Below are 15,818 nucleotides of genomic sequence, written 5' to 3'. Positions count from 1 at the left end.
CCAGATTAAATTAAAATAATTTCATATATTGAATGTGTGGAACCTCTGGAACCATGAAAATCCTTTGGAGGGCCACATCCAGCAGAACCCATCAGCTGGACAGCCCAGGACTATGTGATACCAATGGCAACATCAAGTAGTAAAGCTTTACTTTTCCTTTTAAGTACAATATCAGAAAATGTTTGATAGTCATGGTTCAGTAGGTGCAAAAAAACTGCCTCCATGCAGGTTTATTGGTGTATTCAGTGAGAAGTATCCTCTGCCAACCAGGCAGAGTTTCCAACCATGCATCCCACAGGCTGTAGAAATGGAACATAAGTGTGTATGGGCACCTTTGTATTGTTCTATTTATTCATGACAATCAACTAAGCAAATGGAACAGCAGCAAGTGAATAAAAGCAAGAGTCCCACCATCTTTTCACTTTTGGTAACAAATCTGACAGTACCAATAATTAACCAGGACAGGTCAGCCAGTATAGGGAAAATTGTCCAGACAGTCCAGCCAAATTTAGGAATTTATGGATAGCTCACAGTGCATATTTTTGGCCAGCTGGGAGCTAGATGTAGATATTCTACTAAGTTTAATAGGGTGCTGGTCCCTTGAAAAATTTCCATCAGTCAGTCACATTTTAAATAACCTTTTCCAGTATACATTACAGATACGGGGGGGGGGGGGGACTTCTTCCCAGCACACAAGCAAGAAATGTATTAATTCTTTTGCTATAGAACTTGGCTCATTTAAAGTAATGGTTAATATACATATACCTATTTAAAGCTTTCAGAAAACCTTTGGGAAGGGCAAGTCTTTTGCCACCTTTGCCATTTACTGCATTTAATTAGCCTGTCAGACTGCAGTGGGTTCCACCACACAACCGGACAAGCAAAAAAGATATTCTCAGTGATCCGTTTTAAAACATAATTTACAAATTAAGCCTGTAAAAATTAATTAAAGCTGGCTTTGGTTTTTCTCCCATCTAATATAGGGTCCAAAAGCACAACCTAACCTTTGCGACCATCGCAGTAAGGTTATGTGAAAAAGTAACTGTAAGACTGTACTCCTATCAACCTCTTTGCCAACACTGACACATAGGTGACTGCAGCAGAGGACTGCTGATTTAAAAATAATTAAAGGTACATGTTTTACACCAAGTTTCGAATTTATTAACAGTTCTGGAAAACTTATTTCTTCTTCTCAACATCCTGTTCTGCAGCCTCTTTGGCTTTCTTGGCACGGATGCCAAAGAGCCGGGCATTAGCACGTGCCATACGCAGACTTGCAAAGGCTTTGAAGTTCTTCTCCTCTTCAGTGATGACTCTGGGCTTCTCTTTCTTGTACACCTGGGTTAGCAGAAAAAAATTAAATTAAGCACAAGAAACAAGATGCAAAAGGGTAGAACTCAAGTTTACAATAAACAAAGATGTGATGTCACTAAGTATCCTGTACCAAGTGCAAAATTTGTGAGACTTCGGTTGCACATCACAACACTAAAGATGTTCCTTAAGTATATCACCAATGTCGATGCCTACAAAGCTAGTAGGAAAGGTGAACATTAATTTGCAATTAGGAATTTTTTTTTTTATTTTTTTTTTAATAAGCACAGGTGATCACAGAGGGCTAAACCAAGCTACAGGAAAATATTAAACATTCGGTTCCTTGACCTACAGATGGTTTTGGACTACAACTACCAACTGTTGTACAAGTCAAAATAGCAATACTTAAGCACTAAGGAGTTAAATATTTAATATCAAAATAATTGAATGAGGATTGCTGCTGGGCAGGTTGGGGGCACACCTATCATGGTGGCCCACATGCCTCTAGCCAGGCAGCTGTGCACTAGATGTTTCTTACACCAACAATTAAGCATGGGAACCTTTAACTGCCTTATCCTGTTCAGTAGACTTAAAATAAAATGTGCCAGCCACTATTACACGCAAGACTGCAGATGTAACTAGGCCAGGAAACTAGTTTATTTGTTCCAGTACCAGTAATGCTTTGGTTACACCACCAACACTCTGCTAGCTCAACAGTTGTTAAAGATATTCATAGCTCAAATTAATCTGTGGCTTACCACCTTTACTGAAGGAGAAATAGCACGCACTCCTTAATCCACTAAAACGTGTCTTTATTGTAGAGATCTAAAACGAAGTCCTGACGCGTTTCATATTCAAAAAAAATAGGTAATCATATACATAGTATTTTTCGAAGGACTTGTTTTAGATATCTACAATAAATACAAGTTTTAGTGGATTAAGGAGTGCATGCCATTTCTCCTTCAATCGATGTTTGCACACACCCCAAACTAGGGGTTCGGGGTGCTGCACCTGGACCACCACTTGTCTTTGGTGAGTGCATTTTCCCTATAGTTTAAAAGTTGTGTGTTGGAGGTGGAGGGTTCGGGGTTTGCACACCTGGACCATATAAGTCACTGGGTGAGCCTACTATTACGCTATTTGTAAACAAGTTTTGGTGGAGAGCCTTTAGATTATATACCTGGGCTCACATTCATTAATGGTGAGCCATAAAAAAGGGCTTTAGAAAGTCTTTTTAAGAAGGTTTCCTCCTGCAGTACTGAGCCACTTAATTTTCGTTAAGATTGATGTTTTACCACCTTTATTGCAATAAAAATACTCTATTTCCTACAGTGGAGAGGCCCCAATAAAAGACTTAACAGCCCAAAAGGGACAAGTATATTAATGCTGCAAGGACTGGTCAATCATTTACAAATGGACTATCAGCAGCCAATTAAAAGTTACACTGGGGAAATGGCATATATAGTTTCTCAAGGTATGCATTTAATCCAGTGGAAAAATGCTATAAACCCCTACGTGCTACCAGTCATTAATGTGAATCAAAACTGCCCGTCACCACCAGACAAAAACCATTCATATTGGGCAGCACGTAGGAGGTATCAAGTTTTGCCACTAGCTTAAATACAGATAAGACAATCGTTAAGGGCTCTGGCACACAGGGAGATCAGTCGCCCGCGACAAATCTCCCTGTTCGCGGTCGACTAATCTCCCCGGATTGCCATCCCACCAGCGAAAATGTAAGTTGCCGGTGGGAAGGTAGTTCGGGGAGATTAGTTGCCCGTGACAAGGGAGATTTGTTGCGGGCGACTAATCTTCCCGTGTGGCAGAGCCCTAAGTGCGCCATTGCCCTTAGATCTTAATCTAAGGGCTAATTTACATGTTCACCTGATTAAACAAAGTGCAACAACATGGACATGTCATCACTATATACTGGGAAGGTACAAAGCATGTATGCCAAATATTGGGGGGGGTGCTGTGAAGAATGTCACTCCAATTAAAAATGAATGCTTAGTGGTGGTTAGCAACAACAACAGTTTCAGGTTTGTATTTGTGCAAAAACTATTTATGTTTCACCAAGGTTTCCATGAGACCATATCAACATTAACACATATGACATTTGTGTATTAGAACATCCCCTGTACTTAAAAGTGTACTTACACTGCGGATTGGCATGACTGGTCCCTTCAACTGAGTAGCCAGTTTCAACTCTTCAGCCTACAGGAAGTTACACAAAATGATATCTTAATACAAATAAAATGACATAATTTAACATCCACTGAAGTATACAGTCATCAGCTGGAAAAGGGTTCACCACAAATCATCACAGAAAATGCAGAGATTCCGGAGAAAGTGTCATCAACTGACTGCAAAGCCTTACTTTGTAACTTATGCTCTCTCAAAATGATAAACAGTAAACGGCTAAGGATTCTATTATATATAGTGCTGCAGAATATGCTGGTGCTTTATAGTTAAGTGAAAAAACTTATACAACCTTGACAGTTAGGGAATTTTAAAGGAAACATCTATAAATTCTGAGCCATCATAAAACAGGGCTCTATCAGTACATTAAAAAGATTCTGGGTCATGGTCATAAAGTGAAGCTCTCAAAATATACTTACCGAGCTGTCTCCCTTCTTGGGTGCAGCAGGTTTGCGTGGGAAGATGATTAGTTTGGAGCGGTACTCTTTCAGCCTCTGGACATTTGTTTGCAAGCCCTCTGTAGATCTGTTGCGGCGTCTTGGGTCAACAGAAATGCCAATGGTGCGGGCAACTTTCTTGTTGATACCAGCAGCCTGTGGCAGAATAATGCACTTTTAAGTATTTGCACTAAAGATAGAACATTAAGAGTCTAAACTGAACAGTCATCAGAATATGGGGTTCAAAGGAATCATCACAGAGATGCAGAGATTCCGGAGAAATTGTCATCACGTGACTGGTCTACTTTTTCTACCAAAAGCTGTTCTTTCAGTGAACTCACTGAAAGAACAAAACAGCAAGCTTAAAAATTAGCACAGCAAATTATATACTCAAGCAAAACTTAAGCTCCAGATTATTGCCATGGCATTGCAGTCTATTACTCTTGAACTATGGCACGGGGTATTTGGAAAACCACAAAGGGCCCTTAGCGTTATAGCAATTTTACTACAAGCTAACTTAATTTCAATGTACTATATTCAAAGCACAGCTTATCCTTTCCCACAGTAATATCAAGCACGCTTTTAACAAGCTTTTATTTCCCAGTCTTTGTCTGTAAATCACTTACCTTTAACTCTTCTAGGCTGAAGCCTCTGCCCATTCGCACCTTTGTGTGGTATCTGATAGTAGGGCATTTTACCACTGGTCTGACTGGACCTGAAACAGGCCTTGGGGCAACCAACCGTGCTTTGACCTGGCGTGCCTTACGTCTGCAAAAAGCAATGATTGACCAAGTTATGAAGTGTGACAATAGCACTCACTAGGGAGGCCTAAGACAAGGCTGCACATGAAAAAGTCCTAAGACAGGGCTGCACAAGAAACCTCATACACAGCTTTTCAAGACTGCAACAAATGCCCACCCTACTCCAATAATGGTTATGATCAATCCAGACTAGCTATCTGTGGTATGGCAAACACCAGAGGGTCTGCTGTAAAATGCCATGGATAGTCATTTATTGTGTTTCTGAGGGGCTGCATGGGTCTCCGTGTACTTGAAATGCCAGGGTCTATTTGAATCCCAGTACGTGCCTGTTTATGATAGCAGAATGGAAAATAATTTTTTCGATTCCCTGTGCTGTTACACTGTACATTAAGGATTAGTGTCTTTCAGAGGGTCAGAAACATAGGTTGCAATGTTTCAATGTTGTTTTTAAGAAAATAAAAATGGCTGAAAGCATCTTCAGAGCAGGAACATATAGGTATGGCAAAATAGTTATAGTACAACTAGTGGGTCCAGTACCAAAAATAGTCACAAGAACTATGGTCATCAGCTGGAAAAGGGTTCAAACTGTAAATCATCACAAAGATGCAGAGATTCCGGAGAAATTGTCATCATTTGACCATAGATAGAAAATTTGCCCAATGGGGGGGGAGAAAGAAGAGAAAAAAAAGTACTTACCTGCGGATCTTTCTAGCAGGCTGGTTAAACCATGTAGCTACCCGTCTCTGCCAGTCCTTGTGAAAGTGAGGCTTCAAGATCATGCCATTCCGGCTGGGGGCCATGGCTACTTAATCCCTAAAAAGAATTTTAAAGGGCTGTTGAGAAAACCTGCAGAAATAGCTCACAAAATTGTGATGTGAAGTTTCTTATTATTCAATTTGGAAAAAAAAAAAAAAAAAAAATAGATTTCCATTTAGCACAAGGTAACCAGGTTAAACAGATCACTGCTTCACTTGAAAAAAAAAAAAAAAAAAAACACCACTTCTAAAGAGACTCAAATCTTACTATATATTTATTCTCCATATTTCAGATACTCAGGACACATGGTACAACAGCTTATGAGCTACCAGTTCTACCAACCCTGGGGGTGTAAATATCAGAGACAAGTACCAGCCCACACAAAGGGGCAGCAATATTAGCCCAGGTGGCACTTTATTAGTTACCATAACTATACTCAAGGATCAATTAAGTTTTAGGAAAGTCAAATACATCAGGAAAAAGACTTTGCAGGTTTAGACGTCATGGTAAAGAACATCAATTACACGTCGATCTATTAAAGGACACACGCCAAACTGCAACATTATTAACCCACACCTAGAGGGGCAGCTAAACGGCGACAACGCGCTGAGGTGCAGCTGGGGTTAACTACGTGCTCCAGCCTCACAGTAACTCCGCTGGCGCCCAATGGCCGGCTACACGGCCCTCACAGAGATTTCACGAGAATCCAGATACCGGCACTAAGTCTGTCGCCGCGGCATAGTAGTAACAATCGCCCTAGCCTTTACTTTATTTCTTAGCACCGCCACCGTCATATTCTGTTCCAGAACGCACGCATCGTATTGACTACATAGCAGGCCGGGGCATAAGCCATCTAAGCTCAGAGTTCCAACACTTCTACCCTAAATAACTGCATACGGTATTAACACGCTGGAGGCCATTGATCCAACTAAGCAGTACCCGGCGTGAAAAAGACACGAACATAAGAGGATGGCCCCGGATAGAGTTAGCCGGGATACCAGCTCTCTATTACATACCTCTACGGGGAGAAAATGGCCGGAAAAGAAAGGAAGAAGCAACCCGCTGCATCATGGGATATGTACTACTCGAGCCAACCAAAGCCGAGTATTTGTGGCAGCCAATCAAAAGAAAGGCGACCTTGCATACACTTCCGCCCAAAGAGTTCAGTAGCGCCGCGTCGCTATGTAGTAAATGTTACACTTGTTCTCGGTATAAAAGTGCATGGGCGGCTAGAAGCAAAGCTCTTTGTGGAAGGCAGCAAGTTTTGCGCTCCGCTGAAACATGATATTGCAGAAGCCGAAACATCGCCGTTTATTGTCTGTAAATCATTCCAAATGATTGGGACGTAGTGTGTAAATCAATTATTGTTACTAATAAACAGGCTTTATGTTTTTATTTTCCGTCTCACTGAAGGCTTATTAAATAGTAGTTGCGTTTTAGCTGAGGCACAGTATATACAGTTAATTATAGGAATACAATGCGTTTAACCCTTTAGGTGGCAAAAGATCTTTGCGTATTGTATACGCTCTATGCTTTTTAAACCAATACATATTTTTTTCAGGAGAACCTGAGCTTTCTAAATCTGCCTGGTTTTTGTGTATTTCCATTACTGGAACAAGATTTAGAGCTCCAAAGAAAAAAATAATTGCTATTATTATAATAGCTGTATATCAGAAAAATATTTAGTTTGATGCACAAAAATTCCAACTGATTTGGAAAGCCTTAAGGGGCCCAATCATGAAACCACAATTTTTTTTTCAGAAAAAAAAACATTTTTTTCCGAATTTTTAGAACTTTTCGTAATGACCACGATAATATTGTTAAAATTGTACAACTTTTTTTGTGGTTTTTGTTAACTTTAACGAAAAAGTCATATTTTTCGCAAAGACTATGACCATTTCGGAATTCATTCAAGCTTTGGTATAGTGACTATCTTGGCCAGGTTGAATCTGCAGAGTTCAACAATAGAAAAATTATTCGGCAGACCACTTACATACTTCTATAGGGTGCTTCAATTCCTCAGCTGCTCCCAAGCCATTCCATGTACTTTACAAAGGGAAGAAGCACACCAATTTGTCGGCCATGCCTTTCAACACATTTATTGCAGAAAGTTAGTGGCACAAGTTTTCGGGGGTTACCCCCTTCTTCAGGTGAAAACCTATTGCTTTTGTAAAGTACATGGATCTGCAGAATACCATTGAGTTCTATGGAAGGCTTCCAAAATCATGCACTGAAGTTTCAAAGGCAGAAAGGTTTTCGTGCAGTTTACGATCGTTTTAATATAAAATTTTCGTGATGGCAACCACGATATTTTCGCGCATCAGAAATTATCATGGTTACTCCAAATTTTAGTAGCAAAAAGTAGTATGCTTTTATGAATGGGTCCCTATGTCTCTCGAAAGCACCAATAACAGATTTATATCATTTTATAGAGATTTATGACCAGAGCGGAAACTAGGGGTAGGCAGAAGAGGCACCTCCCTAGGGCACAACAACGAGGGGGCACCAGGCAGGTACTTTTCCTGCCTACCTCTAATTTGCGCTCCCTTGTCATTGCCCCAGCGATTGTCATTTGCAATGCCCATGGAGGGCTCATTGCCCCACTGCGACTGCAATGTGAATGTGCATGGATAGGGGAGAATGGAGGTTGCAGGGGTGAGGTAGCTGACTAGGTTGACTAGGGCACCCAGTCGGCTTGGCCTGCCCCTGTTTATGACATCTATAGATCAAAAACTCCCAGCAATACATTATCAAATATACTGTACAGCATACTTTACTTTTTTCCAAAGCTGAAAAAATCCTGTAACTTCAGGTTTAACCCAGGGAAACCATACCTTTTTGAAAAGTACACATTCTTCCAAATTCAAATAGGTAACCATGTCTTTCTACTCTTAATAACCATACATCAAGTCTTTTCTGAACGTAAAGATTTTTATAAAACTTTATGAAAATTCTGAAAGATCACCTCAGAACTTTTACTTTGCAACTTCGTATCTCCCACAAATCATTAGGTACCAGGGCGAAACTAGGGCTATGCAGAAGAGGCACGTGCCTAGGGTGCAACACTTGGGGGGTGCAGGGCACATACTTCTTCTGCCTATTTACCCCTAGTTCTGGTACTTCTGTGACTCCAGAGGAAACTTCTGCACAGGAGATAAGCAGAGGCAGGACAAGACAGCTTTCTTAAACTCTCCCTAGAACTCTTGCGAGAGTTCAGGAAAGCTGTCATGCCTTGCCGTCGCCTGTTAAATGTGGGGCGCAGTGCATTAATGGGCTTGCCTATGGTGCAATAGTCATTAGGCCCACCCCTGTTAAGTACCAAAATAACCCATATCAAATATGAATTTCCAGTCTATTGTGGTTGATGCCTATTGTGCATAGGATCACCAAAATACCTGGCATGTATAGACCCCAGAATAAAATTAAACATTGTTCAGCTGTAACTATAGAAGCAGTGAATTGTGTCACTGTATGTCCTTGCCTGCCCTATGCTGCCTGTGTGTATGACACACAGGTAGCATAGGGCAGGTAGAATATGGCACACACAGGCAGCAGAGGGCAGGCAAACTATGGCACACACAGGCAGCATAGGGCAGGCAGAGTATGGCACACACAGGCAGCATAGGCCAGGTAGAGTATGGCACACACAGGCAGTATAGGGTGGGCAGATTATGGCATACACAGGCAAGGTATGGCAGGCAGATTATGGCACACACAGGCAGTGTAGGGCAGGCAGAGTACGGCACACACAGGCAGCATAGGGAAGGCAGAGTATGGCACACACAGGCAGGGTAAGGCAGGCAGAGTATGGCATACATAGGCAGTACTCTGTCTGCCCTATGCTGCCTGTGTGTGCTATACTCTGCCTGCCCTATGCCGCCTGTGGGAGGTGAACCTGGCAGGGGTTTGTTCTGGGAGTTTGTTAGCATTTGGAAATAGCCATTAAATGGTCCCTAAGGTGTATAATTATGTGCTGGGGTTGCTGTGTTATCCACAGGGGAGAAGGAAGCATATGGATTTAAGGGTGTGAAGTGGGTGTGGTTTTAAAAAAAGGGGAGTGGTAAACACTGACTTACATTATCGGCCCTTCTCCATGTAGGCCAGAAAAAGTCCGGCCCTCGGTATCACAAAAGTTGGGACTGCACTAGAATATTAAAGAAAAATGCAATCCCTAACTCATATATCTTTTACTGAAGACTCTGAGGTCTTTTCTAAGGTCATTTATTATGAGTGGAAATCATGAGGGTTTTCACTATTATCAGACATTATACAAACTTGAGGGTTTTCACTATTATCAGACATTATACAAACTTAATGAAAGTAAGGATAATAAGAACAAAAGGGCTGAAACTAACTCCTCAACTCATTCTTTCCCAAAATGGTAATGAAAGGATATTATTTTGCTTATGCAGTATGCTACAGAAAAGCATGTCCCGACACTTATACTTAACACTTATGTGGAAAAAGCATTTGATAGAGCCTCCTGGACCTTGGGGAATATAACCAGACAAAGAATCTTTGCACTCTGTCACAAGCCCTCAGCTAGGATTAGAGTTAAATTGCTTTCCCCAGTTTTATTTGTAATGGAAATGGTAATCCATCCAGAATGTGGCATCCTTGTAGCAGGATCTTGACAACCTGGCAATCTGGGCAACTAAGTGGCAGGTAGCATTTAATGTTGATAAATATTAGGTCATGCACCTGGGATGTAAAAGTATGCAAGCACGCAATACCCTTAATGGGACTGCACTAGGCAAATCCATAATGGAGAAGGACCTTGGAGTCCTCGCAGATAATAAACTTGGCTGTAACAAACAATGCCAGGCAGCAACTGCAAGTGCAAACAAAGTTGTGAGCTGTATTAAAAGGGGCATAAATTTCATGGGAGGAGAGGCTATTCATGGGAGGAGGGCTATTCTTCCACTTCAGAGAGCACTGGAAAGGCCCCATCTAGAATATACTGTTCAGTTTTGGTCTCCAGTGCTCAAATGGGATATCATTCAGTTAAAGAGGGTAAAGAGAAAGGCAACTCAGCTGATAAAAGGGTATGGAAAGACTCAGTTATGAAGAAAGACTGGCCAAGTTGCTTACACTGGAGAAGGAGTGATATGCTAACTAGGCTTTATTTACCAGTAGGTACTTCCAGCAGTTAAAAGAAAGGAGGTTCCGTCTAAATATTTGGAAAGCTATAGAAGCCATATAACAAAAATATCAATATAGGTGATGCTCCAATGATACTTCTGCACATTGGTAAAGGGGAAACTTCCAACATCCCCTCCAACGTTCTTAGAATAGTTGATTCAAATGGAGGAAATTAAGAAACTAAAGGAACTGACATATATATATTATAATAAGTGCAAAGAGTACTGGAAGATTTGGGCCCCTTGGGTAAATTATTTTTCTTTATAAAGTCTTTGTAATACAAGCTGTCACGATCATGCCACTCTCAAACGCACGTAACAAAGGGAAGGGGAAACAAGGGGTTATATTCAGTCACCTTTCACACAGGTTAGACTAACATCAGACACCCCCAAACACACCACCGCCCCAAGTAACTATTCGCTTCCACCATCTATCATTAACAGGTGATAGAAATCTAATCTGAATATCTCCCTGCACTCTACAACAGGTACTATTTCCCAATACACAAATGTATCAGACACTCTCTTACTGTAATTAGGGTTAGCTTCTACTAATTCAATAAGCACTCTAGCAGCCAAAGAGTTAAATTACAGTCAAGCACACTCTCCTGCTAGCAGTCAACTAGTTAATTAGCATTTAAACAGACAACTTTTCTCTACACATACAGACAAGCAGTTACTACACTTTATGCCCAAGCGTTCATACAAGCAAGTGAGTCTTAGAGCCAAAGGACATAACTTATTCAATTTTATATTTAATATTACAAGAATAAACAGTGCATTTACAAAGATATTACAAAAAGAAACATACACATAACACCGCAAACAGTAAATGAAATAAAAGGGGATTAAAACACAGAGAAACCCTATGTACCTTACCAAGTTAGGAGTTTCCTTTGTGTCCTCCTGAGGCAAGAGTTTTGAAACCTGGGCACACACCCCCAACAGAATTGGGACCTCAGGTATGAGTTGTAGTAAGAGGGTCTTTTGCCCTTTTATCCCCTGTTGTGACCCTTCCTCATTACCGTACTGCCCAGGCATAACGCAAGCATTAGGGGTAAATATGGTGAAAAAGCATGTATCAAATATTGCTTCATTCTATTGCTGAATTCCTTGGGTTGTGAATTTGTATTTGATGATATAATTGATCATTGCCACCATAGCTCTTTTGTGTAAGGTTGGAACAATTCTATGTTTTGGATGTTTTGAATGCATGTTTTCTATACAGTAGAAAGAAATCTGCCATGTCCTGCATAACTCTAAATATATTGTTTTATATGAAATTCAACTCATAAATTTTCTTGATAGGATAGCCTAAAAATGTGAGAGGTCTATTGAACAGTTTTATGTTCAATATGCATGGATCCCAAATGAAAATAGTGCATATGAAGTTTTCTCACCTGCCAAATCATGACTGTGTATTATGTGTCGTAAGACCCCCCTGAAAACCCTATATTTTTAGAAAGTACACATTCTGACAAATCCAACATGGGTAAAGAAGCCTTTCTATACTAAAGTACCAATCTTTTCTAAAAATAGCCTAAAATTGTTGCAATTTGGCACATTTATCTCGCAGAACCTCACCCTAAATATAAATGCCAGAGGTCTACTGAACAGTCTGATGCCAGTATGCAAAGATTTACCTAAGTATGTGGTATGTACAGCATTCATTGTATATATATGTTGCATAGTATGTGTTGTAAGACCCCCTAACTGTACATAGACCCCTGGAAAGTACATTTTTGGAAAGTACACATTCTGATGGATCCAACACAGCTAAAGACTCATTTCTACACCAAAGTAACAAACTGCAAAGCTTTCCTAAAGTTAGCGGTTTTTATAAAATTTCTGAAAGTCTCCTAAAATACAGGTACTCTGATCATGTATAGATGACAGCAAAAAAAAGCCCCTCTGTTAGAGATAAATTAGTGCATTCTCTGTACATTTATAAGAGGAAGTCAAATTGGCTCCAAGATTACTGCAAATCTACCACAGGAAAGTATCCGTGTGGAAATAGCCTGAAAATTACGTTTTCCGTGTATTGTACCTTTGAGTCTATGTTGCATACGTCACCAAAATGGTTATGTTCCCCATTACAAGATAATATGTGGTTATAGGGAAAACTTATATTTTGTGGTTTAAGTGTAGGGGCTGTGTAGCAAAACAGAAGTTTCCAAGCACTCCTGACAACTTCTTCAGGAACGGTGCAGAGTGCTGACATGGAAGAACTGCGCAATTGTGCCTGTAGCTTTAAGTGAAATACGCTGTGAGACAAGGTTATTTCATTTGAAAGCTTTGTGGAGCAAAGCAAAACATGCTTTGGCTGAAGAAAAGGAGCCAGACATAGGACTGTGATGGATACGCAGAAGCAGTAACATGAGATGCAGTGAAGGCATGACTTTTGGGCGCAAATGACAGCTGATCCATTTTATGTGAGGCAGGAGATGGTGAATCCATTTGATAATGGGCAGGGTCAGACTGGAGGGTGCAGGGCACACGCCCCAAGGTGGCCCCGCCACGTTCCCTGCATCCCCCGCATGGGCCCCTGCCACCCAACTGATGTCCTCCACTGAGCACAAAACTTCATCGCGTCAGGGGGGGACACTGGCGGTCGGCAAAAGGAACGAGTTTGGCTCGCCGGTGCCCCAGGGGCTACCCCTCTTGGATTTCATTAGAAGTGATGCTACAGGGCTGATTTTTTAAATTCTGATGCTAATTGCACTGGTTTCTGAGCTGACATGCACTAATAATCTGTATTATTTACTAATCAGACTTATATTCGATACAACTATACAGTGGTTGGCACAGGATATGGTGCTTAAAGGGTTACACACGATAAATGTAAACAAGGCACCGGGGCCAGATGGAATACACCCTCGGGTACTGAGAGAGCTAGGGGCAGAATTGCAGTGGCCCTTGTTTCTGATATTCTCAGACTCGCTCTCATCAGGTATGGTACCTAGGGATTGGAAGAAGGCGAATGTCACTCCCATATTTAAAAAGGGAGTAAGATCTCAGCCTGGCAATTATAGGCCTGTAAGTTTGACATCCGTGGTGGGCAAGTTATTTGAAGGCTTGTTAAGGGATCACATTCAAAATTATGTAGTGGAGAATGGCATTATGAGCAGTAATCAGCATGGCTTTATGAAGGACAGGTCATGTCAGACCAATTTAATTGCTTTTTATGATGAGGTAAGTAAGAAGCTGGACAGTGGGGATGCAGTAGATATAATCTATTTGGATTTTGCCAAAGCATTTGATACCGTTCCCCACAAACGACTGCTTTCTAAGCTAAGGTCTATTGGTCTTAGTGAAGTCGTTTGCACATGGATAGAAAACTGGCTACAGGATCGGGTACAGAGGGTGGTTGTTAATGGTACATTCTCTACTTGGAGTAAGGTTCTCAGTGGGGTCCCTCAGGGTTCTGTACTGGGTCCACTTTTGTTTAATTTGTTCATAAATGACTTAGGGGAGGGTATTATGAGTAATGTATCAGTGTTTGCAGATGACACAAAACTCTGCAGACCAGTCAATTCTATCCAGGATGTGACATCCCTGCAGCAGGATCTTGACCAACTGGCAATCTGGGCAGCTAAGTGGCAGATGAGATTTAATGTGGATAAATGTAAGGTCATGCACCTGGGATGTAAAAATATACAAGCCCCGCATACCCTTAATGGGACTGCACTAGGCAAATCCATAATGGAGAAGGACCTTGGAGTCCTTGTAGATAATAAACTTGGCTGTAGCAAGCAATGCCAGGCAGCAGCTGCAAGGGCAAACAAGGTTTTGAGCTGTATTAAAAGGGGTATAGATTCACGGGAGGAGGGGGTTATTCTTCCCCTTTACAGAGCACTGGTAAGGCCCCATCTAGAATATGCTGTTCAGTTTTGGTCTCCAGTGCTCAAACGGGACATTATTGAGTTAGAGAGGGTCCAGAGAAGGGCAACTAAGCTGGTAAAGGGTATGGAAAGTTTCAGTTATGAAGAAAGACTGGCCAAGTTGGGTCTGTTTACACTGGAGAAGAGGCGCTTAAGAGGTGACATGATAACTATGTATAAATATATAAGGGGATCATATAATAACCTTTCTAATGTTTTATTTACCAGTAGGTCCTTCCAACGGACACGAGGGCACCCACTCCGTTTAGAAGAAGGGAGGTTCCATTTAAATATTTGGAAAGGATTTTTTACAGTGAGAGCTGTGAAGTTGTGGAATTCCCTCCCCGAATCAGTCGTACTGGCTGATACATTATATAGCTTTAAGAAGGGGCTGGATGGATTCTTAGCAAGTGAGGGAATACAGGGTTATGGGAGATAGCTCTTAGTACAAGTGAGGGAATACAGGGATATGGGAGATAGCTCTCAGTACAAGTGAGGGAATACACGGTTATGGGTGATAGCTCTTAGTACAAGTTGATCCAGGGACTGGTCCGATTGCCATCTTGGAGTCAGGAAGGAATTTTTTCCCCTCTGAGGCAAATTAGAGAGGTTTCAGATGGGGTTTTTTGCCTTCCTCTGGATCAACTTGTAGTTAGGCAGGTTAGGTATAGGCATTATGGTTGAACTTGATGGACGTATGTCTTTTTTCAACCCAACTTACTATGTTACTATATATACAGTATATTGGGAGTAGGTCCCCTAAGTTTGGTAACTAACAAAAGCGCAGAACATGTGCAGTAAATCAGCAGAAAAGAAGATGGGGAGCTTCTGGGGGCACAGATCTTCCCTGCTAAAGGGCTATGGTTGCCTTGGCTGTTACCAAAGGCCAAAACATAATGTACAACATTTCTGCCCTACTTTAGTTAGGCTTTACTTCCCCTTTAAATGTCCTAAGATGCTCTGCCTAAGATTTAAGTACTGCATATATTACTGCTATGTGCCACCTGGTATTACCAGGGGGCCCACTTTTTGTATATAAACTATTAAAAGACCTGTTCACCTTTAACATAACTTTTAGTATGATGTAGAGAGTGCAATTCTAAGACAACTTGCAATTAATAGAAGAGGAAGGCAAATAACTCAAAAACTATAAGAAATGAAGACCAACTGAAAAATTGCTAAAAATAGGCCAATTCTATAACATGCTAAAAGTTAACCTGAAGGTGAACCACCCTTTTAACACATTTTTGGAGACACCTTTATTTCAATTCATTTAGCTAGAAAATACTACTTTTTTACATCTGATATGTGGGGGGGTTGGCCCACATGTGC

At 41.1% G+C, this 15,818-nt stretch overlaps 1 protein-coding gene and 3 non-coding genes across 6 annotated transcripts; all 4 read right to left on the bottom strand.

The window, feature by feature from the left end:
* Positions 1 to 1,136: 1,136 nt before the first annotated feature.
* Positions 1,137 to 6,496, bottom strand: rpl13 (ribosomal protein L13). Of its 3 annotated transcripts, none has more exons than XM_012960733.3 (6): positions 6,404 to 6,486; positions 5,405 to 5,521; positions 4,574 to 4,715; positions 3,930 to 4,103; positions 3,469 to 3,525; positions 1,137 to 1,338 (listed from the first exon to the last, which is right to left on the bottom strand). In XM_012960733.3, the coding sequence occupies exons 2-6, from the start codon at positions 5,506 to 5,508 to the stop codon at positions 1,180 to 1,182; spliced, it is 636 nt and encodes a 211-aa protein (XP_012816187.1). In that variant the 5' UTR covers positions 5,509 to 5,521; positions 6,404 to 6,486; the 3' UTR covers positions 1,137 to 1,179.
* Positions 3,586 to 3,669, bottom strand: LOC116410655. The gene has a single exon (XR_004222569.1). It is a non-coding gene; the product is annotated as a small nucleolar RNA MBII-202 (small nucleolar RNA).
* Positions 4,158 to 4,235, bottom strand: LOC116410656. Its single transcript, XR_004222570.1, has one exon. It is a non-coding gene; the product is annotated as a small nucleolar RNA MBII-202 (small nucleolar RNA).
* LOC116410654 lies at positions 5,255 to 5,338 on the bottom strand. Its single transcript, XR_004222568.1, has one exon. It is a non-coding gene; the product is annotated as a small nucleolar RNA MBII-202 (small nucleolar RNA).
* Positions 6,497 to 15,818: the final 9,322 nt, after the last annotated feature.

The sequence above is a fragment of the Xenopus tropicalis genome, chromosome 4, assembly GCF_000004195.4.
Source record: "Xenopus tropicalis strain Nigerian chromosome 4, UCB_Xtro_10.0, whole genome shotgun sequence".
Classification (NCBI taxonomy): domain Eukaryota; kingdom Metazoa; phylum Chordata; class Amphibia; order Anura; family Pipidae; genus Xenopus; species Xenopus tropicalis.
Note: the sequence above shows the minus strand (reverse complement) of the source record. Positions and strands in the feature narration are given on the sequence as shown.